General features: G+C 45.3%; 1 protein-coding gene across 1 annotated transcript in view; it reads right to left on the reverse strand.

Moving 5' to 3' along the window:
• TLL2 (tolloid like 2) overlaps window positions 1-27,835 on the reverse strand; it is a 115,371-nt gene that overhangs the window by 30,763 nt on the left and 56,773 nt on the right. Inside the window, exons 4-9 of the mRNA XM_044236640.1 lie at window positions 23,281-23,436; window positions 21,044-21,161; window positions 16,194-16,372; window positions 15,127-15,232; window positions 7,242-7,366; window positions 4,933-5,048 (exon numbers count right to left, since the gene is read on the reverse strand). Of these exons, the coding sequence (XP_044092575.1) occupies window positions 4,933-5,048; window positions 7,242-7,366; window positions 15,127-15,232; window positions 16,194-16,372; window positions 21,044-21,161; window positions 23,281-23,436 (800 nt within the window). The remainder of the gene's footprint in view (window positions 1-4,932; window positions 5,049-7,241; window positions 7,367-15,126; window positions 15,233-16,193; window positions 16,373-21,043; window positions 21,162-23,280; window positions 23,437-27,835) is intronic.

Consider the following 27,835-nt stretch of genomic DNA (forward strand, 5'->3'; position numbering starts at 1 on the left):
GCCCGAGGACTCTTGAAGACCCATCTCGCATGCCCGTGTTCTCACATTACCTCTTGGCATACAGAGCTCTCAGACCACAGTGGGAGCGTCCTCACAAAGACACGCTCACAGGAAACCTCGTGACATGAAATAATAAACCTTGAGCAGGATGGGGAGTAAACAGAGGAGATGAGTCCCCTGGTTCTGTCCTGGAGCTTTTGAAGTCACTCGGTGGTTTATAGGAAACAGAATGCATTAAAACGATGGGCTGGGACGCACTGAGACTGGGGATTTAGAAGGAGGTAGGGGTCAGTGAAGTTCAGAGATACAGAAAGATCTTATAACATCATCCATCATTCCAAAGGCCTGGGGTTAGCCTGGGTACATCTGAGCAACCACCGTGATCACTGTTCCCTCGGCCATGACCTCACTCTTCTGAGATGGGGTGTAGTCCATAGCTCTCCTAGAGTCAGTCTGTGTGTTCGTTCATTCCTGCATTCGTTCATTCTTTCGTTCATCACACCATTGTTAGCTGACCACCTACTGTGTGTCCGTCTGTGTTGGCCAACTGACATCGAAAGATCAACAAGAGAGGGTTCTTGCTTTTAGGGAGTTCAGAGAACACAGAGGGTTCAGGCCAGTTAGACAGAACACTCTGGAATAAATGTGGAAAAGAGAGGGACGCACAGGAAGGGAATCCTGCAGCGCCAGGGAGGGAGAACTAGAGGCTGCCTGGGATACATCTCAGAAGAGGTGGCATTTAACCTAAGGGGAATAGGGGCCCAGTGGGCAGAGACACAGGGCAAGAGCACATTTTGGTGAGAGGGACTGACATGAGCTCAGGCAAGGAGAGTTTGGAGAACTGTGCAGGTCATGCTGAGTGGTTCTGGACTGGTGAGTGAAGGCTGGGGAGCTTGGGGTTCAGATGGACTAAAAAGGAAGGTTTCAGTTCTTCTGGACATGCTGAGGCCATTCTGTGGATGCCCTTGTCCACAAAGAGTGGAGGCAGGTGGGTGGCCCTGTGGACTTGGCACACAGGTACTCTTCCCATAAACCTGCTACCCTTCCAGCTTGGGGCATCCCTGGCAGATGGCCCAAAGCAGAGTTCGGGCATCCCTCCTTCCTCACTCCATCCAGCCCCGCCATGTAGGGTACCCATGCCATGTCTGCCAGGCTCAGCCTGTCTCTGCTCCATCATTTCTCTGCTCTCTTCACTCACCAGGGGCCCCATAAAGGCAGCCCTGCCCCACTATTGCAGCCAGGTCCCTCTGTCTCTAAGCAAAGCCCCAGGCTGGAAGGCTGCAGGTCAAAGTTCCAGGGCCTTCCCAGCCAGACTGAAAGGGCTGTTATTCGTTTGTCCCATTCTCCATGCCTCCCCTGCTTTGAACGCCTCTCTCTGGGCTTCAGCACACCTGTCCTCTCTCCGCTGCTCTCTGGCCTCGGCTGGCTCCTGCCCTCCTTGCTCCCCGGTGACTGTGATGGTCCCTTAGTGCAGCAGCATTTCCCTTCCAGCTTCCCTGCGCGCAGGTGACACAAGTCACTGGGGTGCAGACCTTTGCTCTCATGTCTGCTTCACCCCTATTGTTTATCCCCGAAGCTGACAGATCTCCTTCCCTTAAGATATCTGTGTCCCTGCTGCAGGCCAGTCTGGTGTCCCTTCAGCAGCACTGTCTGCATCGCTCCTGCCACGTCCTGGCCCCTTCTGAGCACTTGGGCTTCTAGATCTATCTTGCTCTGACATCTTATGTTCGTCAAACTCCTCCTATACTCAGAGAACTTCCATGGCTCCCCCTGCCACCATCTCATAAATTAAACTCTCTACTTACCTCCCAGAGCCTCCAGCATCCATCCTATGTGAACTTATTTCCTTGTGTGCCCTGAGGGATCCCACTAATGGAAGCCTCCCCAGGTCTAGCTCCAGCAACCCCTGCCTCTGCCCTGAGTCCCTTTCTGACTGCCCAAATAGACGCGGCCTTTCCCTCCTTGGGACCCCCTTCCTTGGCCTCTTATGGTGATTGCAGAGCAGGCGTCTTTAAGAGTCAGGCAGATCTGGATTTCTCAGCTCTACCACTTACTAGCTCTGAGATCCTACTACCCCTTACTAGATCAACCACTTACTAGTTCTACCACTTACTAGCTCTACCTCTCACTTGCCCACTTGGGTGAGTGATGTTTAGTTTCCTTATCTGCGAAACAACATGCACACCACTGGGTTACTGATGGGCAGCCCGAGAAACTGTATATTGAGCGTATCGTGCTCTGACACACGATAGGCACTCGATAAATGCGGTCTTAAAAATCAAGCCACACTGAGTGCTCCACAAACCTACACACTAAGCACTTTTCACAAGCTGCCTGTCCTAATTAGCGTTGAGCGTGTCCACCCCTCCTTTGGGCCAATCCCACCCGGTGTTCAAGTCTTAGGACAATTAGTACCTTCTTCCACAAAGCCTTCTGATCATCTATGAAATGAAGAGGGAGAATATAATAGGCCAGCTCCCCTCCTGTGCTCCTGTGTTGTATAGGGTGTGTTTGTGTGTGTGTGTGTGTGTGTGTGTGAGAGAGAGAGAGAGAGAGAGAGGTCAAAATTCTTTCAAACTCAACCCTGCTTGCTGATTAGTACCAACTCAAAAATGTAAAAACTAATACTGGGCCAAGCAAATACTCTTCCTTCAATGAAATCAGACTCCCTAAAGGTAAGGGGGGACCCTACCTAAACTCTAAGTCTCTTGAAGACAGGGATAATAAATGATCATTCTTTTGTAGCTCCCCCAGTGTTCGCGTTTGGGCAGAAGAGCTCAGTCATACTGACTAGCTGGTTGCGATATAATTCTTTGGCTTTTCAAATTTTCAGAAAGGAAATGTTATTACAACTTCCTTAGTAACACATTCATGATCGAAATGAATGGGATAATCATTCAGGCTGATTATTTTAAATACGTTAAGGGAACCATAAAGACCATAGGAAAAGAGGTGACAAGCAAGAAGTGACACTTGAATCGATCAAGTTTGCTAATTACTAGCAGCTCGGGGAAGGCTGGTAAAGCCAAAATGGAAATCATTGGTACAGGAATCTCAATGATGTATGTTTTCCCTGCCCCCCACCCAGTTAGCAATAATCATCAAGGCTGGAGGGATTTTCTGCATATCCCATAGCCTCTGCTAGGTAGGACAATTCAACGATTTGGGGACTGCTGGATCACTTCCTCTTCCTCCTCCTTCTTCCTGCCTTCCTCTCATTACTGCCTCCCGCAGGCACAGAGACAGCGCACGAACCCGAAGGGGACAAGCCTGGAGTCTCTCAGGCTCTGGATGACAACCACAGTGTCATAAATACTTAGAGCCGGAATAAGAGTTGCGTATGGGTGTTGTGTGTGAGCACATGTTACGAGAGCACGTGCACGTGAACGCATGTTCAGATGCCTTTTCGCCTGACCCTTTTGTGAAATAATACAGGATGATGGGTAAGCATCTAGGTTCTCACCTGCACTCAGATCCCAACTTCGCAACAAACCGAGTAGCCTCAGGCAAGTCCATTTCCTAATCAGAAAAATTAATGAGCTAATAGCACCTATCACATGAAGTTCTGAGGATTAAAAGAGATAAACCACATAATATGCTGAGAATAGCACCGAGGCCATAGAAAACATTTAAGTGGACATTATTAACAGTTACGAATTAGGGCTACTTGAAGGTTGGCGTCAGGCCTCCGGAAATCCATCACCCCACGGCACCCCCAGCTGCAGATTTGTCACTTGGCCTCTCATCCATTCACATGCCCATTCAACAAAGACTTTTTGTGTGACTTTGTGCCATGGGCTCTGTTGGGTGCTGGAGACCTCCAGCTGAATAGTCTCTGTCCTCAATGAGGTTAGGGTCTAGAAGGTAGACAACCAGATAAACCAGCAATCATGTTATTGTGAGGCAAGCTATGGCAGGTATGACTGTAGGAAGCCTGACCCAAGGGACAGAGAGGGCATCTCAAAGATGGCAGTGTCTAGTCTGAAGAACTCTTGGATTTGAAGGGAGGTGTGAAAACTCTCTCTCTCTCTCTCTCTCTCTCACACACACACACACACACACACACACACGTTTTAGGAGTGAAGAAGCCCCAGGTTCCAGTTCTATATTTTACTGTGAATTGGGGCAATTTTTTAAGTATCTGAGCCTCCAATTCCTTATCCATATGATGGATGTGAAGAGATGCCAGAGGATTGAGAACTTAGCCCCCTTGGACCACAACAAAAGACGCTGCTGCCCTGGCTCAGCTCTAGAGGAAATCTGGAGGGAATCGCAGAACCTTCGGACCCAAAGGATCATGCTCACCCAGAGCTTGTATAGCTCCTAGACCTCACTGCAAGTGCCCAGGACCCTGGAGTTCCTGTCCAAATGGTCCTGAGCCTACTTCTAGAGCATGCAGAGATCTCGGCCCTGGAACCCACCCTCCCAAAGGTAGACAGCATGTCTAACCAATCTGCTCCTGCTGGAGGAATAACTGTTTGCAAGGAGGGAGTGCAGAGAGTTTGGGAGAGTAGGCTGGGGTGTCACCATGGGTGCTCCTGAGATGAAATGGGGGTGCTGAGAAGAGAAGGAGGAGCCAGCTGTGGGTTGGGGGCCAGCTCTCCCTACATTGCTACCTCCCAGAGCAACACTCTGACATGTCGAGGAATTCTCAATTGGATCCTCACCTTCCAAGGCGTTCTGATGGTGTCCTTATTAAGGAGAAAGGCTAGAGTCTACTTTGTTTTCCAAACTGTGAGCTTGATTTATAATTCACACGGACATTTTGCTTCTAGCCTCTATTTGTATGGCACCAGTCGGAAGTCCAGAAATAAGCAAGCTGGCGCACAGTGGTGCTCATAGCATCGCAGCTGTTTTCACTACTGTCAATAATAGTACAACCCCACACCTCAAAAAAAGCTATGTCACTTCCTGAGGTGGTTTCACACGTACCTTTTCCCCTGGCGTGACCGATATCCTCCAGACACAGTGGGAGTAAGAAGGGTAGCCATTTGGGAAACCAGGTGCAGAAAAGTTTCCTGTTGTGTCCTGCAGGGTCTCCCCACATGCTGCACAAGTAAAACAATAACTGTGATTCAGGCAGACACGCTCCCCATCCCAGAAGCTCCCTGTGCCAGGCCCCGTCAACACCCTGTGACCAGCCAAAGCCCCCAGGATGCCTCTGTGAGAAGCATGTCAGTCAGACTGACGATTTTCTTCTGGCTGATAGAAGTGAAAATAGGGTCTGGGCACCAAAGAGCAATACCTAGGGGTTGCTGAGGTTCCTGAGGCTCTCAGGATTGAGCATGGACTCGAGTGGGGTGCAAGTTTCCCAGACTTGCTGGGCCTTAGTTTTCCTTTCTGTAAAATGGGCAGGAGCTTCCTGAAGGGTTAATGACATGGATCCACTCAGTGCTTGGCACACAGTGAGCACTCCACACACAGCGGCCATTGTCATTATGACTAACATCTGAGGCAGCGAGCACAGAAAAGTACAAGTAGGTGAAGCAACAAGACAAAGAAAACACTCGGAAACCCATTTCATGAGAAACTCATTGGGTTGAATCTTGCCTCTTCTTTTTCTGCTGCCTATCTCTGAATGAGCTACCAAATAAACACTCAAGAAAACTCCAAGATGACCAGAGGTATGGGAAGCTATTCTGCCCTTGAATATTGGAGGGTTGCCTGGTCGCAAGTCTAGAAACTAGTCCTTACATATGTGAAAAATCTTTCCCACGGGTCACCCCCAGAGTGTGGGAAACAAGCATCCTTACCCGTATCTGCCTCCATGCAATTCAACCTCCACTGGGCAACAACCCTGCTCTTAGCTACTAATTGAAGTTACTGGAAGCTGCAGTTTTAAAGCTGCAGGAAGGAATAGCTGGAGAGCGTCCCGTCATCAGCCTCAGGAAATCCTGGATGTTGGGGCTTCGATATCATGTTACTGAACAACTGCCAGGCATCACGAGGATTATGCCCAGCAGTCAACACCCCCAAGGGTTCCATGGAAATTATTTTAGAATAATCATCAACATTCTGCAAGAACAGATACATTACTCTATGGCTCCATGGTATTTACCAGCTGCCTCCAATCCTTTGGGGAAGTAAGAGGCATATACATTATAACTAAATAAATACTATGGCACTTCCCAGAGAATGCTATAATGTTTCTCTTTCAATTCAGCTAGGTTATATGATATATGCGTCTTGCACTGTAGCCCGAACACGCCCCCACATGAGTAATAGCTGGATGGACATGTTTCCTAGAGTTTTGTGATGGACCAAACCCCACAGAGTCCTTTGCATGCTCTGTGATCCCCCTTAGTAGGGTGATGTGATAGCCTACATTTTCTAGGATGGCCCCTTTTTCAAATATGCTGTCCCATGATTCAGCTGTGTGGCTGGTCTGGGGTCTGGAAAATGTTACTGGACCTGTGGGTCATGAATTTCCTTCTTCCTCCCCAAACTACTGAATTGTGTTCTCTTCCATCAGTGGTAAACCCCGGGCTGCTGTTAACAGATGCTTTGCACTGAAGTTCAAGAGCTTAAAGGGGTCAAAGTGAGCTCACTCCCAGGACAGCAGGTTGGGGAGGTGGGGGGGGGGTGCTGAAGCCAAGGGGATGGAAGGCAAAGAGGGCACTTTCAAGGGGAGGGGCTTGTGGCTGGGCAGGGAAGCAGACTCCTCAGACCCCAGGGTACTGTCCAGGCTCCGATGGCCGATTTCTAAGAGCCAATGACCAGCACCTTGCATGGCTAGGGAAGCCCCAAGGCCATAGAAACAACCTCATTTACAGCACTGAGGATCTGGGAGGTTGACTCCCCCTCCCTAAGAACTTCTTCATTCAAGGTCTTTCTGCAAAACCCTTGGTTTTTATTCCAACAAACCCCCATCTCTCACTCCCATAGGAAGGGAGGAGCATTCAGAATTACGCCCTGCGCCAGGCCCATGGTCACTGCTGCTATTCCTCTAGGCCTTCTTCCTCTTCGGGCTATCAGGGCTGGGCCAGAGAATTCCAAAGGTTCCCACAGATAAAGCTGTGAGCTCCCAGACCTATTCTTCGTGTCACTCCTGGCAGTCACCTCCCCAGTTTGGGCCTCTTACGCTGTCTGGAACCTTCCTGAGAGCGGCACGCCAGAAATTACAGCAGCCTCGTCAGGTCCCCCGAGTTGCTTTCCCAGCAAAGAGGCGAGCTTGCAAAGCGTGGTCAAGTCACACTCCGAGGGTGCCCGCACAGCCCTGGGACTCCCGAGGACTCAGTTACCTGGGCATTTGTACAGCTTCCTGGCTTGAGCGATGTCTCCCTGACTGAGCCGCACGCGCTGGCCAATGGTCGGCCTGATGCCATTGTCGTCTCGGCGGGGGAGGATGGTGTCTAAGAAAACTCCTCTGTGGGAGGAAAAGAGAGAGAGAAAGGAGAAAGACAGGTCAAGGCTGGCTGGCTGGCCGCGCTGGGATGTACAGTCTTTATTTCCCTGCCCACAACTGCCTCGACGTCCCTGGCCCCTGGGCTGCCTCTCCACAGACCCGTATGACTGAAAAGATTTGCTTTACTCATCCTGGCATGTGGGCTTTCTATTTCATGCGCGGCCTACTCACTTCCAATGGGAGAATGACTCTGCCACGTTTGCCGATCTACCCTAGTCCACTGGCCTCGGGGCTTCCTTATGGATAGGCACTGAGTATTGCCATGAAGCCCCTGATGGGTCCAGGCCCCCAGGCCGCCACATCGTACAACTTCGGGGAGTACCATTCAGAAAGACCTTGGTGTGCGTGGAGCCCCCTGGAGTTGTGCAGCGGGAACCACTGAGCATGGATAAGTCTTGGAGAGGCTCCACAGAGAGCCTGGGAACCAGCACAGTGCGAGGCTCTCAGGGGCTCAAAAGTTAGTGCTGGTTGACGAGTTTGTGAATCATGGGAATCAGGGTTTGGGGGCCTTTCTAGCCATGGGGATGATTGCAGAGAGCAAAGGGTAGCTGTGAGGGCCTTGGTCTAAATATTTCCATGTACGGCCTGGCTCTGCCACCTGGGTGAACTCAGACAAGCTCCATCCCTTCCTTGAGCCTCAGTTTACTTCTCTGACCATAAGAGACTGGCCCCGACAGTCCTGGCAGTCCCTTCCAGTTCTAACATCTTATTCTATTCCCACATGAAGGAAATTGAAATTGACCACAAGAGAGGAGCAGACGGCAGACTGCCGGGCTGAGCACAGTCTTGGACCTCCATGACATGGGCCTGGTAGACCCCTGTCCAAGCCTCCTTTTCTGCCTCCAGACCCCTGACTCAGGGCCTCTCTGGAAGGAAGGGCCTCCTTCCGAACCAGCTCCTTCTCCAGTTACCTGTGTCTTCCCTCCCTTGTTAACCAGGTTTCCGGAAAGAACTATCTCCATTCTGTCTGACTGCCCACCTCCCATTCACTCCTCAATGCAACTGCAACCAGACTGTCCTTCCTACAAAGGTCCACAGCCACCAACTGACTGATGACCCCGATGGACACCTGTCACCCCTCACACACCCTCCCCGACAGCACTGACATCAGCTGCTCCTTCCTTCCTCAGACTCTCTTTTCCCCTGGCTCCCAGGACACCGATGTCTCTGAGCAGTAAGGGGACATCCATCTACTTCCCGTTTCCCTCTCTGGGCTCTCCGTGGAGGTTCTGCCTTCTTCCTCCTCTCCTGCTCCACTGGCTTCTCAGGGTTTTCCCCTGCCATGGAAAGGTATACAGAAAACTCTCTGATTCTGAGCCCCAGAATCACCTGCTAAGCCCCAGATGCCCGGTTACCCTTCCCAGTGACCACACTATCCTCTGGGTCTGACATCCACACTCAACCCATGAACCCTGTCTCCCAAGACTCAATCCAAAGGTGCCATGGCACCTTCCAACATGCCTCAAATCCATGCCCTCCTCCTCATTCCAGACCACTGCCTCAGCTCAGACAGCATCCCCTTCCTGACTTCTTCCCAGCAGCTTCTCAACTGGCCTCCCTCCCGGTAGACTCAGCCATCTCTGTGGGGCCCCTTTAACACGACAATGGGATTGTCCCGAAATTCGAGTGCAGGCTTGCATCCTCTCTGCTTAGAAGCCTCCACTGATCTCCAGTCACCACCTGGATCCCCAGGCTCTTGGCCCACTGGCCTCTGCCTTCCTCTCCAGCCACTTCTGACCCCTCCACCCTACTTGGTGTCTGAAGCAACACCAAACTGCTGCTAGCCCCAAATGTGCCCTTACACATGCTGCCCATCTTCTTGTCCACCAGCAAACTCCTATTCATTCGCCAAAACCCCAGCAGATGGCTTTCCCTCTTAAAAGTCTTCTTGAACCTTTTTTATCCAAACCATCTCGAGTTACTAGTTCCTTTCTCTGGGCTACATCTGGGCCTTATTTGTCTAGTCTCTTTGTCTCATACTCTATTATCTTTTTTGAAGGATGAAGGTATTTGTCTTCTCTGCTCAATAGTAAGTTCCTCAAGCAGAGACACCAAGACCTTCATCTCTATGTTACCAGGGACTGGAGCATAACAGGTCAAGAACTGCTTTTTGAATTAAATTATGTAACCAAGGTAAGGCAGTGTCTTCAAAAAATCTTGCAAAGCAATGTACCCCCCCAAAGGAAATGTGAAAATCCACATTACCTATGTATTAGCTGAAATTCTGTACTACCTTGAAAGTTGCCCCAACTTTGCCAAGTTTTAAACCTCAAGTAATGACTCCCCATAAAATTCTAAATTCAATCACCTACTAAATCTAAAAAGAGGCACTTCTGCCCTAACATAAAATATGCCCATTTGTAATTATTTTCTTGATTCCCCTGAGGGAAGAAATTTCACTGCACAAAATGTAAAGCTCATCACAATCTCTCAGCAACCCAGGCCAGCCAACCCCACTAAAGCCCACACACACAGGTGACTCTGCCAGGAACGTGATGTGTGGGTGCCATTCTTATTAGGGTTTCCTCCCCACAGGTGAGAAAAAGCCTGCAGAGCTTAAGCATCTCTTCCAGAGTCCAGAGCTAGTAATGGCCAGCCAGCCCTGGGGCGCAGGCAGGCCTGGAGCCCATCTCCCACATCCTCCTCCTTCCAGCCAGTGTTTCCCATGAGGGCGACTTCAGACACCAAAACAGCAGGAAACACATCAGCTCACGCTCGGACAGCACTAGGGGGCTGGGACTCCCTCCCCAACTTTCCCCTGAGCTGCCAGCAAGGCAGTGGGCTCTGGAAGATAATTACCACAAGAGGCGTCCCTTGCATGAACCACTGCAGTGACATCCCTCTTAGGTAGGACAACTCTTAGCATTGACATTCTGCTAAACTAAGAAAAGGTTGGGCAGATGCTTTAGGGAACAAAGCTGTTGGCTCTGAGCTCTCCAAACAAAGAGGTCCCTGGACCACAGAAGTGCATCCTCAGCTCTTGGACACCTGTCCAACGAAACCTGCAGAGATACCACTCCCCAGAGCCCGGGTCCAACCACGGGGGAGAAGGGAAGGCCGGCAAGAAACTAGAAACTGGGGGTGCCTGGGTGGCTCAGTGGGTTCAAGGCTCTGCCTTTGGCTCGCGTTGTGATCCCGGGGTCCTGGGATGGAGCCCCACATCGGGGTCTCTGCTCAGCGGGGAGCCTGCTTCCCCCTGTATCTGCCGGCCTCTCTGCCTACTTGTGATCTCTGTCTGTCAGAAAATAAATAAAATATTTAAAAAAGAAAGAAAGAAACTAGAAACTGAAGCTGGAAGGAGACAGATCAATCGTAAAGACACACAAAGATGGGTTTTCCTACCAGTAAATGCTTGATGGGCCATTCTCTGCTCTTTAACAAACTCAGACGATGTGCAGGCTGGCTCCAGGGAGTAACGACATGGAATTAGGGAGTTAGGGATGGTGAAACTTGACAAAAAGTGGGCCAGGAAAGACCATCAGTAAGGAGGCCATTGATCCATGTCCCACTGAACAAGTGAGTTTCCTGAAAATCCATGCAGAAAACTGGCAGAAAGGACAGTGAAGGGATCCACTTGCCACAAAATAGATTTGCCAAAAATCATTCCAAACTCTCGGGCAGGGGTAAGCATGTAGCTGTCAAAATAATGAATGGCGCCTCCTATTGTCCATATTCTGGGCCTTGCACCTTGCTTGGCCAATGGAACGAGACAGAAATGATGTCCTGCGGGTTACAGAGCCTGGGTCTTAAGAGTCCTGCAGCCTCCAGCTTGTCCTACAGGAGCTCTGAGTCCCAATGCAGTGAGGAGTCCAGTCTAGCCTGTCGAGGATGAGAGGCCCCAGGGAGGAGAACCAAGGGGGCCCCCCGTCGGATAGGCAGCACAACAACCACACATGGGACCAGTCATCCTGGACTTCCCAGCCCAGTGGCACGGCCACACGACTATTGCCATGGAAATGATCCCAGGCAAAACCAGAGAATGAGCCAGAATGACCCGCAATGTCACAAAAATAAGTGGTTGCTGTGAGCCATTGGTTTGAGGATAGACTGTTCCGTCACACTGATGACATCATGGTGGCAGAAGGAGATGGCCACTTCCCTTCAAGGCCTTCAGGGGAGCTGCTGGACTCCTATGTGGCTGCCCATCATGCCCATGGGCTGCTCCCTCGCCCATGTCTCCCTCTGAGGGGTTCTGGGTACGCTTGGTGGGGAGCTATTATTTCAGGGGTTCGGTCCATGGGCTTCCACTGGTCTGTGCCGATAAGCTGCACCATGTTGACAACAGTGTTAATAAGGGTTATCTCCTTGAGGGGCAAAAGGGATGGCATTACGAACTACAGATCACAGGGAAAAAACTAAAGATTTTTTTTTTTTCTTAAAAGAAAAACAAGAAAAGGGGATGCCTGGCTGGTTCAGTCAGTGGAGCACGCAACTCTTGATCTCAGGGTTGTGAGTTTGAGCCCCACGCTGGGTGGAGAAATAAAACCATGGGGCACCTGGGTGGCTCAGTCAGTTACATGTCTGACTCCTGATCTCAGCTCAGGTCTTGATCCTGGGGTTGTGAGTTCAAGCCCCATGCTGGGCTCCATATTGGGCATGGAGCCCACAACAAAACCAAACCAAACAAAAAAGACAAAACAAACAAACATACCAAACAAACAAACAAACAAACAAATAAAAAACCCAACAACAACAACAACAAAAAACAGAAAGAAAGAAATGCTGGTGCCAGAAGCCACTAGCAGCATTCTGGCCCTGGCCTCTGGTTTCAGAGCTTCTCCTAGTAAATGGCACATGGTAGGTGCCAAGGAGGCAGTGCAGTTTCTAGAGCCCATTGGAAGTAATTTATCCCCAACCCCCCAGCACAGGAGATGCTATGTAGATTCTCCTTATGACGTGACCACCACGTCTCTGGTATGTGGACAGAAATGCCTGAAGATAATGGAAGTTTCTTCCTTCACCTAGTCCCCAGGCTAGGGGATCTCCCAGGCTCCTTTGATTGATTCATTGATTTATTCATTTAAGAAATATTTATTGAGGGACGCCTGGGTGGCTCAATCAGTTAAACGGCTGCCTTCAGCTCAGGACATGATCCCAGCGTCCTGAGATCGAGTCCCACATGGAGCTTCTTGCTCAGTGGGGAGCCTGCTTCTCAACTCTGCTGCTGCCTGCCACTCTGCCTGCTTGTGCTCTTTCTCTCTCAAATAAGTAAGTAAGTAAGTAAGTAAGTAAATAAATCTTTTTTAAAAAGAAATATTTATTGAACATCGTGTTCTAGGCTTCATATGGTGCTGGGAATTAAAAGAGGATCCCCTCAAAGATCTTAGTCTAGGGAGAGAGAGGAGTTTAGATGAATGCATAAGAATTATTAACAGACAGGGACGCCTGGGTGGCTCAGTTGGTTAAGCAGCTGCCTTCGGCTCAGGTCATGATCCCAGCGTCCTGGGATCGAGTCCCACATCGGGCTCCTTGCTCAGCAGGGAGCCTGCTTCTCCCTCTGCCTCTGCCTGCCATTCTGTCTGCCTGTGCTTGATCTCTCCCCCTCTCTCTCTCTGATAAATAAATAAAATCTAAAAAAAAAAAAGAATTATTAACAGACAAATGATAAAGCAATATGGAGAGTTAGGACAGCTATGGAGACAAGATCCAAGGTACAACCTGCTCACTTGGGCCACCTTGACAGTGGTTCTCTACAGAGTCAACACTTTGTCTCTATTTAGCAGCCTGTAACCCCAGGGCTGATGTGGTGTGACCCCATATTTCCTACACCATTTCCCAAACCCGAAACTCATCCCAGCCTCCACACTCAAGCATCCTGCTCTGACCCCTGCAGGGTGGGCTATCATCCTGCCTATCCCCTTGTTTCCTGAGACACCCACCCCCCAGAGGTCCCCAAGATAGGTCCTTCAAAGTCTCTGCTTCCCAACATGCAAGAGGAAGCCTCGAATGTCCACATGGCAATGAAGGCAACCCAATCTGTCGGTGCCTCACCTGTCTGCACCAGATTCAGAAAGCACAACAGGAAATGTCTTAGCTGGGAGGGGCTCAGAGAACATCTAGTCCCACCCTCTCACAAGGAAACTGATGTCCAGGGAGGTGGCGATATGACCCAGCACAAAGCTATCTATCCCCAGTTACTGTCTACACATCCCTCAATAGCACCATGTGTGAGAGCACTAGGATTGGAACCCAGTCTTTGATTCTCATTTCAGGGGTCTCTTCATTATATGGTGCCCTCTGTGTCCTCTGATAAAGAGCCAGGAGAAGAGTAATGAGAACAGGGTCAGTCAGTCGCATGCCAGGTGTTCAAAGATGCTGACTTGGACACAACTCCACCCACCAGGCTCCAGAGAGATCCCGCCTGGCTGCATGCAGGGTGGAGATCACAGCTAAATCAGCTGTGTGCTCATAGGGACGGCACCAAGCTCCCCCCCGCAATGGAGAGCTTGGGATGGGGAGGTTTGGAGGATCTCTCCCCCAGTCCTGTGACCTCATCAACAGCAGGCTTCCAGCAGCCCTACCCAAGAGCCAACGAGCCCTGGGTGCCCAGTTCCCTGTTCACTCCAAGAGTGCTATGTCACCTGAAAGAATGGCTTCCATTGATCTTTATGGACACAGGGACTCGTGAAATTGATTCTTTCCGTCTTTGCTATAACTGCTAAGAAGCGCACGGCGAGGTTTGCTGCCGATCCCACCAAAGTGTACGTGACTTCATGGCATATATTCCCAATAGCCAGCTGATTCCAAGCTTCAGCGTAGCTCTCTACCCTTACTCTCCCTTCCCCCACCCTCAAGTTCCCTCATTTATTTGTTTCTTGTCCTATGTATATACTTGAACCAATTTCAAATCTTTTTTTCCCCTCCGTGATCAAATAGATAAATAAAAAGCAAACAAGCTAGTTTTAAGAGGTAACTGACCAAAAAAAAAAAAAAAAGTGCCAAGAGAGAAAATATTTACCCTGTGTCTCCTCTAACTCGAAGGTTTCAGAAAGACCCACAACACTGGGACCAGAGAGAGAAAACTTCTCTATACAAAACACTCATATGGTCTAGAAGCAAGGGCAATACTGGCAATACTTAACACCCAGTCCAGCACAGCAATAACTCATTAAAACAAATCCCACTGATGCCAGCCATAAATCACCGGTCTGGCCATCCTTGGGTACACGGGCTACCATCGAGCGTGACCAGCAGGCAGGAAACCTGGATCTTTGTTCTCACTCTGACCCCAGCTACCTGTGTGCCCTCGAGCCGGCTGGAGCCTCATTTTTCTTCCCCTCAAAAATGAATCCATGATTTACAATCCTCCCAGCCCTCCTCTAGTTTCCAATAAAGCACACCTCTTGGAGAGAAGCGGTAAGCGTCACCAGGCTTACACCAAGGACATGCTTTGGAAGACTCCCCCGCCCTCTGGATATTTTACCCAGAGCCCCTAAGTTATTATCCTGGCCAACCTCTCAATAATTTCCCCTTTACAGTTTGTTGCTTGTGCCATTAGGGCGTGATGGAACGCCAGCTTCGCGACAGGATTCAATCTTATTAGCGGGAACCTGATTAGATTGTATTTCATGGCAGCCCGGAGGCCACTGTATTTCAAGGACAGACAGGCCAACTGTGCAAAGAGCATGCAGAGACCCACTCTCCGCACACCTCCAGGCATCCGACCCAAGCCCACGGCAGGCACAGTAAAACACAGATGAGGCAGAAGCACAGATTCCGACCTTGAGAAGGTGTTCCGGGCGTAGTGCATGATGCTGTCAAAGTCGTAGGTCTCTCCCAGAGAGCTCACTTCCCCAGCTTCCATTTTTAAGAAATTATACTCCTGACCTGTGACACAACACTCTGTTAAGGCCTTTGAAAACAAGGCAGGTCCCTGAAAGGAGGCAGAGGGGGAGGAGGAGGGCCCATAGCCACTTCTGAGAGCTTCGGTTGGCCCAATCAAACAGCAAGGCTGTGGTCATCCTCCTTGTCTTTAACAGACTGGAAATTTGAAACTTCCAACAGCCCTGTGTTCTCCCAACCCCACTCCCCAACAGCCCCTCCCCAGGTGCCGCTGGAAACCCTTACTCTAAGTTTGTAGACAGGTTCATTATTGATCTGATTGCTCATAAACTTAAAAAACAGATCTCTGATCTTGCTACTGAAAGAAAAGAAGAAAAATCAGAGAGCTAAATTCAATCCCCAAGAATTCACTATTCGGATTCTCAAAAGCATTTGAGGCAACCAGATGATTCAGTGCTACTTTCAAGTTCATTATGGACTTCTATATAAAATGATTTCACATGAGAATTTCTGTTTTTTGTTTTCTGGTTTTTTGGGGTTTTGTTTTGTTTTAAATCTAGATACCCTATCTGCCTTGGGGCAGGCAGAAATTCTGCAGGCAGAAATACTGCATTTACATGTACTCATGTCCTAACTGTATTTGTTTCAAAAAAATGGGCTGCTGAAGTCAGCAAAAGGGGCTCTTAGAAAAGCAACCAGGAGAACTCCTCTTTTTTCTGGTCCATTCTGTTCCTGTTGGGAAATGGAGCTGGATTTCATGGTCCTTTACAACGTAAAAAGTCATTTTGTTTCTGCAGTAACCTACAAGCTGGGGCTTCCTCCCAGGAAGGACCACAGAGGACACTGGCAATGCTGGTGACAAACGCCTGCACAATAGGGTTGCTGCCCCCTTACAGAACAAATGAGCATTGGTGGCTCCCGGAAACCCCTCCCCTTCACACCTGCCTGCCCTGGTGGATGCCAGCTTCCTGGCTAGTGGCTTCCGGACTCCATACTGGCTCCTTACCTGGTTGGATGTTCTCTCTGATGATGGTGACATGCTGGTCTCTATCTGGCCGGGTGTGTTCATGCCAGAACCCAACCACATGGCCCAACTCGTGCGCCACAATGCCAAACTTGTCACAGTTTTTCCCAATGGATATGGCCTGTGGGCCTCCTCCTCGGCGCCCAACATAGGAACAACAGCTGGACAGTTGCAGAAATACCCAGGTTAGCAGGTCAGAGAATAGGAAGAGTCTAATGCCCTCCCCAATGTGTGTGTGTGTTTGTGTGTGTGTGTGTGTATGTGTGTGTGTACGTGCACACACATATGTATCTAAAAGAAACAGACTTTCAGAGCTGAAAGCACTCTCATTGTCCGAGTTCCCTCCCAATACAGAAATACCCTCCAAAAATGGTTCACCTTTTTGGTGGTCATGGATCTATTTGAGAACCCAAGGAAAGATAAAGCCTAGATTCCCGAAATAAAGACCACACCCTTTCCAACCCCTGCAACCCCAAGTCTCTGCTGGATCATCTCTGATGACAAGGAAAAGAGATAATAAATGGAGTAAGCTGAGTTTCTGTGAAGGATGAGTCTTGATATCCTTATCAGAGGAGCCTTAGAAATGATTCCTCTTCTGGGCACAATTATTTTTTTCAAATAACATTCATTCCTAATATATTATTATATATTATTCCTAATATAGAAAGATTTAAGAAATTAAAATGGCCCTCAGTCCTACTGCCTTTACCACCCAGAAAACCTCTATCAAACATTAAAAAAAAATACACAGTTGGGGCAATTGGGTGGTTCAGCTGTTTAAGTAAAGTGACTCTTGGTTTCAGCTCAGGTTGTGATCTCAGCAACCTAAGATCACGTCAGGTAAGTTCACGTCAGGTCCCACACTCATCAGGTAGTCTGTTTGAGATTCTCTCTTTCCTCCTGCCCTTAACCCTCCCCCACTCTCTCTCTTTCCCTCTCTCTCTCCCTCAAATAAATAAACTAATCTTTAAAAAATATATATCTTCAGAAGATTGAAGTATTGTCTCTCATCCCTCTAATCTCTTCATCCAAAGATAACCATTGTTAACAGTGTCTCAGACATCCTTCATAAAAATTAGATATACATTTTTTAAATTACAAAATGCACTATGTATATTGTCCTTCATTTTTTATATTTTTTCCTCCTTAATTTAGAGATCTTTTTATAATAGTGCATAAAGACCTCCTTCATTCTTTTTAAAGTACAATTAACTTTTATTTAATCAGGCTCCTAATAGTGTACATTTCCAATTTTTGCTATTTATTTATTTATTTTTAAAGATTTTATTTATTTATTTGACAGACAGAGATCACAAGTAGGTAGAGAGGCAGGCAGAGAGAGAGGGGGAAGCAGGCTCCCCGCCGAGCAGAGAGCCCGATGCGGGGCTCCATCCCAGGACCCTGCGATCATGACCCGAGCCGAAGGCAGAGGCCCCAACCCACTGAGCCACCCAGGTGCCCCATCCAATTTTTGCTATTTAAACAAAGCTTCATGGGAGAGGAAGAGAAAACAAATAAACAAATAATAATAAGGAAACCAAGTAATGGTTGGACTCTTGTTCATGTCAGGGTAAATTCTTAGCATTGGGACTGATAGATAAAAGGGTATATGCATTTAGATTTCGATAGATATTATCAAATTGCAATCCCCAAATGTGTCTACTTACATGCCCACTAATAATATATTAAAAAGTCCTATTTCCCCACAACCTGGACAACACTGGTTTTATCAAATTTTTTTTGTCAACTGGATAGGTGAAACATGGTATTTCACCACATCGAGATTGGATAGCTTTCCATGTTTTATAAGACATTTGTATTTCTCTTTCTTGTGAACTTTGTGATCACATCTTTTCCCTATGTTCTTTTGGGTTGCCCATCTTTTTATTATTGATTTGTAAGAACCCTTTATGAATTAAGGAAATGAGTCTTTTGATTGCCAAATATATTGACTATATATATTTTTTCACTTTATTTCTTATTTGGCTTTTTGTTTGTTTGCTTATGTGTTGTTTTGGTTTTGTTTTCACCATAAACAATTTTAAAATTTCAGCGTATGTAATGACTTCATTTTCTTTTGCCCTGCTTAGAAAGGCTATCTCTAGGCCAAGATTATAAGTAAACTTCAGTCTTGTTTCTAATACTTTTTAAATTTCTTTTTTTTTCTTTTCTTTATCCTTTTAAAAATGTTTACATCTTTGATCTAGCTAGAATCATTTTGATGTAAGAAGTGAGGTAGGAATCCAGATTTTCTATTATTTTTTTAAAAATTTTATTTATGTATTTGACAGACAGAGATCACAAGTAGGCAGAGAGGGAGGCAGAGAGAGAGAGGGGAAAGCAGACTCTCCACTGAGGAGAGAGCCTGATGAGATTCGGGGCTCAATCCCAGGACCCTGAGACCAGGGCCTGAGCCGAAGGCTGAGGCCCAACCCACTGAGCCACCCAGGTGCCCCATCCAGCTTTGTTTTTTTCACAATGAGCTCTCTACCCCACTGTTAAAATATCCAAATGACTAATATAGCTCATTTAAGTAATACTCATTTAAAATGCTACCTAAATTTGTGTATAGGCATATTCACTTTAAACTCTTTTGTTATGTTCTAGGTCTTAATTATTATCATCTTCACTTGCATTTTAAACCCTAGATGTTTGGCTAGACCATCAGACCTCTTCCCATAATCCCACATTACTTCTGTCCCTCTGTCCCTGTTGTTCTCTGTTTCTCTCTCTGTGCCTCTCTTTCCACCTCCTCTCTCTCCCTCTCTCTCCCTCTGCCTCTGTCTCTGTCTCTCTCCTCTGTTGGCTATTTCTACATGGTCATTCCTCCAGATAAACTTTAGTATCATTTGTTAAATTTCTAAAAAACATAAATACACATATACCTACATATGTATAAATGTAGATATTTGCATCACAATGGCATGCATTTATAGGTTATTTCAAGGAGTTGTGACATCTTTACTATGTTAAGTATCCCTATACAGGAAGTGGTATGCATTTCCATTTTTACTTTTTTTTTAAGTTTCCTTAGCATTTTCTTCCTATGGGTCTGGCATATTTTTGCATTTTTGTTAAGTTTATTCTTAGATGTATTATTTATTATGTTTCTACTAAAGTGATACTTTTCTCATTACAAAAGTGTATCAGATTATTTCATTATAAGGAAAAGTAATTAATTTTCTTGTTACATTTGTAATCAGTCACCTCATCAGGGTCTCCTTTTGTTTCTAAGTTTCTCAATTGTTTTTCTGGGTTTTGGGGTACATGTTGCACTAACTTCAAACCACACAAACATTGCCTGACTCCTGCCAATACTTATTGTGTGCATTTCCTTCTCTTATCTAATTATATTAGCTAGCATTTTCCAAAACGTGTAAAATAATTGTGGTGATCATGAAGATCTTCAACCTGTTCCTGAGTCTAACAGAAACGCTTCTAGAATTATCACTGTTAAATCTGATGTGGGCTGTTGGGACACACACACACACACACACACACACACACACACAGCTTTAGCCATATCTCTCTAACTTAGAATTGTAGGGCTTTTATTACCTGGATAAGTTATAATATTCATCCTGATTCCTTTGTGACCTAAGAGTTGTACAAACAAAAAATGGAGCTTTTAACTTACTAGGTAATGCACAGGTATTTACTCTACTCTTTGTCATGATGTCCAGTCTCATTGCTCTGCAATCAGAGAACATGTTAATGCTCTTTCTGCCCTTGAGAATCCATCGAGGTGTGTTTCATGCTTAACAGATGGACAATGTCTATAAATGTTCAACACGTACTTACGAAGAAAAGATCTGTTATCAGATTGCAGAATCTGATAGATCCATAGGATCAACTCTATTCTATTTCTCCAGTCCGCTACAAATCTCTACTCATTTTTTGGTCACCTCGACATTGATCTCCTTGGGTGGACAGAAATGAAATAAAGTCGCCTGCTGCTGGTGTTTCTGTCAATTTCCCCGTGAATTCCCTGGGGCTGGTTTTATGACTCTTAATGCTGCACTGTTTGGTGCATAAAGATTTATGATGGTTATATTCTCACTGTAGATTGGACTCCTTCTCATTATAAAGCGTCTCACCTTTTTTTTTTTAAACACTCCCTTACTTTAAAAATGAAACAAAACAAGAATGAAACAAAAAAGGCCTTCTCTGTAACTAAAATTACCATCCTAACATTCTTTTTGTTAGCATTTGCCTGTGTGCCGTCTTTCCTTTTGCCTGTAACCTTTCTGGGTCATTCTCTTCAGTAGTCATTTCATGCATACCCCATGTAGTTGGGTTGAAGTATATGAACCACTATGGGAAACTTTTTCTTTCAGTAGGAGAGGACATCACACTTACATTTCCTGGCATAACGGCTAAATTTAGTCATAATCCGGGCACCTTATTATTTGTTATGTTTTCTGGAGGAAGTCTCTTAGCCCAGGGAGCCCATAAAATTACATGCAGAATTTTGCATAAACGTATATCCATCATGAGGAAGCCATAGCTTTGTTAGAGTCTCAGTACGATCACGGGCCTCCAACTGGTTTGGAATCTCACCTCTCCATATGAAACACCCCAATTCCTTCAACTGCTCCCATGACAGGAGATCCAGACTCCTTGTCTTTCTAGAATCTTCTTCTTGACCGGTCTACTTTGTCCTGGGATTATGAGTTCATTGGGGGCAAGGGGAGTTTCTGACAAACCCTACGTTGCTATTTATCATAGCTCCTTGGAAATATTTGGTTTTACAGAGAAAATTCAACTCTCAGGAGCCATCAGATTTGTCTGGCTCAGGTTCCACTGAAGTGGCCTTGCAGGTGCCTACTTACCCACAGGTTCTGTAACTGAATACAATGAAGCTCTCCTCATCAGTCCTTTCTACGAAGGTCACACAGGTGTGCTTCTCCCAGTGTCTCATGGCCTGCTTGAAAATGGCCCTCTGGCTTCCTGAAATGACAGGGCAGGTCTCATCACTGTCCTGATGGGTCTTTGCCTCCCTCAGAGGCCATACACCATGCTGACTCACAACAACGCTTTTTCCAATGAGAATTGGTCCCCCAGACTAGAAATGCGCTAGGAATAAGGATTTCCCTTGCGAAGAATATAAATTTCCTGAATTGCCAAAACTCAGGGAGGAAGAGTTCGTGAAGGGAAAAGAGGATAAAAGTAGATTTTCAGACTATCCCAGACTCTCCGGCTTTTCCTTTGAATGGAGGATACTTGCATCTAAACTTAAAACAAAAAAGCTTACCCAGATTATTCAACTGGAAAATTTAAGGCTTTTGATGTAGCTCACCAGCATTGCATTCTGAGGCTTCATTTTATTTTCTATCTACAGGAGTATGGGTCCATATGCTCTCAAAAGGTTGTTTTCAGGTACGTTCATGCTACTTTTGCCTGGGGCTACAGTGTTTTCTGGTGGCTCCTTGAGCGTCCTTTTCTATAAGCCCTTTGAAAACAGGTGAATTTCATGCTTTCTCTGAGCACATCTTCATATTTCCTTGAGTGGAAATGTGTTGAGAAATAGAAGAGTAAGTAAACTGTCTGGGAGAAGAACAGAGTAGTTGTAAACTGGCTGATAGTTACTTACAGTCAATATATGTTCTCTAAAAGAAAACATCAATCTGTTCTTTCTCAATCTGAGATAAAGAACAGTATTTTGATTTTCCTAGAAACAATGAGAAGGATCTAGAAAAATAGTGTTTGGGGACTACAAAAAACAATCGGGGATGGTGTCTGAGTTCTAGAATGACCTTGTTGCCAAAAACAAGCAAAGCACTGGGGAGGCTTCCATCATAGTCTGGAAGACCTGGGTGTGATATCATATTGTCCCCAAAAACAAACAGACAGAATAAAGAATAACCTAGCTGTCCACTTTTTTTTTTTTTTTTTACATCTTGATATTTTTAGTTCAAATCGTTTATAGCTCAATCACTCACCAAAATAGCAATCCCACTAATTAGAGAACAAGAAAAACCACCACGTTAAGAGAATTCTCTATATAAAATTAGCTAACTTTGATGAAGGTTGTGTAAATCTTTGGTCAGAAAAGCACACCGCATCTCAAAGAGCGCGGTTAAGCACCAGGGAACAAAAGTCAACGCATTTCAGGTAATGGGAAGTACTGTACAGACTAGAGAACAAGTGGCCAGTGGGATATCGGGGGTATCAGGGAGGCAAAGAGGCCTTTCTGGGGATGTGTCATCTGATCTGAGATGCAGTGATAAGAAGAAACCATGAGAAGGTCTGGGGAAAGAGTGTTCTAGGCAGATGGAGGGCAGGTGCAGATGTGTTAAAGCAGGAATGAGCTGGGCATGTTCCAGAAGGGAAAGGTACCTGTAATGTCAGCACACAGAGACTGGGGAGAAGAGAGCAGGAGCAGGGTAGGAGACTGGATGGAACAGGGGGCAAGGGCTGACCTTGGAGGCCATTGTCAGCAGTTGCAGTTTCACTAGAAGTGATGGGAAGCCACTGGCTGACCTACGTATTTTAAAAATAATGATACCAATAGCAAATAATTACTAATTACTATGTGCCAGGTACTAGTCAAGGCTTCATCTAAATTAACTCGTTTAGCTCTCAAAACAACCTTACAAGCTAGAAAATATTATCATCCCCACTTACAGAAGAGGGACTTAACCTGGCAAGGTTAAGTACCTTCCCACAGGGTGTACTGCCGGCAAGCAGTACTAGCCGGGACTAGCCACATCTAAGGGCCCACTCTGCTTACCCTGCATATTGCTGCGGGGATGCGACCGGTGTGGGTGCCCACCCAGGCAGAAGACAGGTCAGCCACCCTGTGTGGCTTTGGCCTGGAGGGCTTTGTGCAAACCCTGTCCCTCTTTCAAGACCGGGATCATGTGTCACCCCCTGCATGAAGGCCTGGGGACTAGGTGATCACCACTGAGGACACAGTCCCAGCAGAGACCACAGTTTTGCCAGGCTTAGAGCACTAGCCCTGAAGGCATAATGGAGCACCAGCAGGTAGGACAGCCGTGTCCCAGGCTCTGCTCCACCCCCCGGGGAGGACACAGCCCCAAAGGAGGTCTCCTCTGGGACTACTGACCAGTGAAGTTCCCACCGATGACGTAGGGGATGACCCCTCCAGGCCATATTCTCTCTGTCCTCGAGGTTGTGGCTCTTCGGACTCGTGGAGAAAAGGTCTCAGCTCGGGCATCCAAGGTCCGGGGGCTGTGCAGGAGCATGGCATTGTCCTCGCCATCTGCAAGAGAGGCATGCTGCCATTTACTCTGCCTTTAGTTCCTTCTGTCCATCATGGTTAAGACTATACTATCCATGAATCCACAAAGAACATGTGTTCTAAAGGGGGTATTCGGTCTGCTCGGGGTTTTGAACCCCTGACTGTCAGGAAGGGTGCCGGGGCTACGATGGAAGGAGGCTGGCTTGCTGGAAGCCTTGCACACCCTGTGGGGCTCCATGGAAGCCGGAGAGAATCAAGCAGGGACCGAACAAGGCATCCTTTGGGATGGAGTCGAGTCAGGGATGCGCTATCTTCTCTGGGAATATCGGAGGGAACTTACTGAGCCAATCTCCCCAGCCCTGACCAAATGCCCATCAATGCTGCAAATGTGGAAAATAATTTGGCCAGTCTGACAAAGTGAACCAGCTTGCGATGGTTCAGATACTCTTTGCAAGATGAGCCCCTGGAAAAAGCAGCGCCTCATAAAATCCCCCAGCTCTTCCCAGTCTCTTGGCACAGCTAGACCTTTAAGAGAGGGAGGTGGAAAAGAAGTGGAGGCCCTTTTAAGGTTCGGAGTCCACGGTGGGGCCCCGGAAATAGTAGACAGACAAGTGGGGTAGAATCGCTTGAACCTGTGGCGCCCTAATCATCAAATCCACGTTCATTTTGTCCATCACTCAGACAACATAAGCTTTTGTTTTCAGCCTACTTATGTAGATTCCCTCATTATTCTCACTTGGAACATTTTCTCTTCAGTTTCTGTATCTTTTCCCTCAAAATCAGCTTTTGATTTTTTTTTATCGCTTTCATTTTTTATTATTCATTAATTTTATTTCTTTTATTACTTCCTTCCATTTGCACTTATTTTATTCCAATCTTTCCTTTCTATCTTCTTTTCTTTTTTAAAAAACTGGAGATATAACTCACACACCGTAATAGACATACTTTTAAAGTATACAATTTAGTGGTTTTTAGTATATTCACAAAGCTGTGCAACCATCAGCACTAACGAACTCCACAACATTTTCATCGCCCCCAAAAGAAACATATTAGCAGTCACTCCCCATTTCTAGCCCCTGCCCCAGTCCGTGGTCACTAGTCATCTACTTTCTGTTTCCATGGATGTACCTATTCTGGATGTCTCATACAAATGGAATCAGGCGATATGTGGTATTTTGTGTCTGGTTTCTTTTCCTTAACATGTTTTCAAGGTTCACTTGTATCATACCATGTATTCATACATTGTTATATTTTATGGCTGGATAATATTCCATTGCATGTATCTACCACATTTTGGTTATCCATTTCTCAGATGATGGACATTTGGGTTGTTTCTACTTTTTGGCCTTCATGAATAATACTAGCATGGGCATTAATGTACACATTTGTGTGTGAACATATGTTTCCCTTTCTCCTGGGTAGGCACCACAGACTGGAATTGTTGGGTCATACAAGAACTTTACATTTAACAACCTTTTGAAGAACTAGCAGGCTGCTCTCCAAAGCATCATTTACATTCCCATCAGCAATGCATCAGGGTTCCAATGTCTCCATATACTTGTCAACACTTGTTATTGTCAAGCTTGTTGATTATAGCCATCCTAATGGGTGAACTGGCATCTCAGTGTGCTTTTGATTTGCATTTCCCTAGTGACTACTGATGCCAAACATCTCTTCATGTTCTTATGAGTCATTTGCATATCTTCTTTGAAGAAATGTGTATTCAAAGCCTTTGTCTATTTCTTAATTGGGTTGTCTTTTTACTGTTACAATTATTCTTTGTATATTCTGGATACCAGACCTTACCAGACATATGACTTACAAATATTTTCTCTTATTCTGTAGGTTATCTTTTCATTTTTACAATAGTATCCTTGGAACCATAAAAGTTTTAAATTTTGATGAAGTCCAATTTATCCATTTTTTTTGTTTCTTATGGTGTTTGTGCCATATTTTAGAAATTACAGCCTAATCCAACCTCACAGAGATTTATATCTATGTTTATAACTATGTTATATCTATTTATATCTACAGTTCTATAGTTTTGGTGCTTATATTTAAGTCTTTAATCATTTGAGTTAATTTTTATATATGGTGTAAGGTAGGGGTCTAGTTTCATTCTTTTGCCTGTGAATATCTAGTGTTTCCAGCATCATTTGTTGAAAAGATTAGTTTTTCCCCTATAGAACTGTCTTGGCACTCTTGTAACAAATCAGTTAGCCATCCTCTTCTGGCTTCTTGAGTTGAATGTTTGGCACATAATTTTCAATTTATCTTATATTCTACTGTTGATATTTTTAGGCTAAAATTTCTCTGAGTTCCTCTTTAGCAGCATTCCATCATTTGACATGTATATGTCAATGTTAGACATTGATATATTCTGTTAGCTCCATTTAGACTTTCTTCTTTGATCTTTTAGTTATTTAGAAGTGTGATTTTTAAAATTCCTCAATATTTCTTTCTCTGTGGGTGTTACTGATTTCTAACATTGCTTTGTGTTCCAAGGACCCATTCTCCAAAGTAGGGGTCAGCAAACTTTTTCTGAAAAAGAACAATAGTAAGTATTTGAAGTTTTGTAGTTAATACATTCTCTGTTGCAACCAACCAGCTCTGCCTCTGTAGTGTGACAGCAGCCATAAACAATATGTAAATGAATGGGTATGGCTGTGTTCCAATAATAGCTTATTTGCAAAAGCAGATGGCAGGCTGGATTTGGCCTCCTGGCTGTAGATGACTAGCCTATGCTCCAAGGTATCAATTCTTTGGTATTCTGAATCTTCCTTTGCAGCCCAGTACATGGTTGGTTTTTATAAATGTCCCAAATGTCCTTGGATAATGTGTATTCATTTCTATAATTGATGGTTAAAGGATGCTACATATGTTATTCACATATTCTACCTACAACTATTTTGGCTCCTTGGTGTATCAGTTACTGAGAAAAGTGCTTTAAACAACCCTGACAACTAACATTGTGGACTGCCATTTTCTCCTTTATTCTTAATTTCTGTTTGCATTGTTCAAGGCTATGTTGTTGAAGTAATACAAGTAAAGGACTGTTAAATGTTCCCAGTGAATTATTTCTTTCATCATTAATGACCCTCTTTATCTGTAATAGTGTTTATCCATAATAAAGATTATTTTGGCTGATATGAATATTACTATGTCAGTTAAATTTTGATTACTGTTTGCCTCATAGAGCTTTTTCCCACTCATTTATTTTCAATCTTTTTATGTAATTATGTTTTTTTAAATGAGTCATTCAACAGGCATTATTCTGTGAGTAAAATTACATTTCCCACAACAATAACACAAATTTTGCAATGGTCTTATGGTTGAGGTTCAATTTTTTTATTATATATGAAATAGTTTTTGTAAATTGAAATTTTTATTGATATACTTATAGATTCACATGCAGTTGTAAGAAATAATAGAGAGATTTTGTGTACCCTGTACTCCATTTCTCCCAATAGTAACATTTTATAAAACTATAGTACAATATTACAACTGGGATATGGACATTACTGTACTCCACTGATTGCATTCAGATTTCCCCAGCATCATGTATACTTGTGTGTGTGTGTGTGTGTGTGTAGTTGTATGGAATTTTATCACATGTATTGGTTTGTTTATCTACCACACTTTCAAGATACTGACCAGTTGTATTACCGTAAGAATCCTTCATGTTGGCATTTTATAATCCTATCCACATCCCTGCCCCTCTCCTCTCTACATCCCTGCCCCTCTCCTCTCCTCCATCCCTAAACTCTCAACCACTAATCTGTTCTCCATTTAGAAAATTTTTCATTTGAAGAGTATTACATAAAGGGAATTTAACAGTGTATCACCTTTGGGAATTGGCTTTTCTTGTTTGGCACAATTCCTTGGAGATTCATCAGGGTTGTTTTATGTATCAATAGTTTCCTTCTATTGCTGAGTCATATTCCATGGTATTCAGGTACCACCACTTGTTTTAACCATTCACCTGAGAAAAGATATCTGGGCTGTTTCCTGGTATTACAAATAAAGCTGCTATGAACATTCGTATACAAGTTTTTGTGTGGAAATAAACTTTTATTTCTCTGAGATAAATACCCAAGAGTGGAATTGCTGGATTGGTAGTTGATGGTAAATGAGTTGATTTCTGGGTTCTGTATTGTGTTCCATTGAACTATGTGTTTATCCCTCTGTTAAGAGGACATGGTCTTGATTACTGCAGTTATATAGTAAGCCTTAGTAACTGGGAGAGGGATTACTCCCATTTTAGACTTCTTTTCTATGACTTTTAGTTATGTTTCCATATAGAGTCTATGGCTGTCCATATAGATTTTAGAATAAAGTTGTCTCTGCCTACAAAAAAAACATGCTGGGATTTTGATAGGAATTACATTAAAACAATAGATCAGTTTGGAGATAACTTTAT

Source organism: Neovison vison, chromosome 2, assembly GCF_020171115.1.
Source record: "Neovison vison isolate M4711 chromosome 2, ASM_NN_V1, whole genome shotgun sequence".
In the NCBI taxonomy this organism is placed as follows: domain Eukaryota; kingdom Metazoa; phylum Chordata; class Mammalia; order Carnivora; family Mustelidae; genus Neogale; species Neogale vison.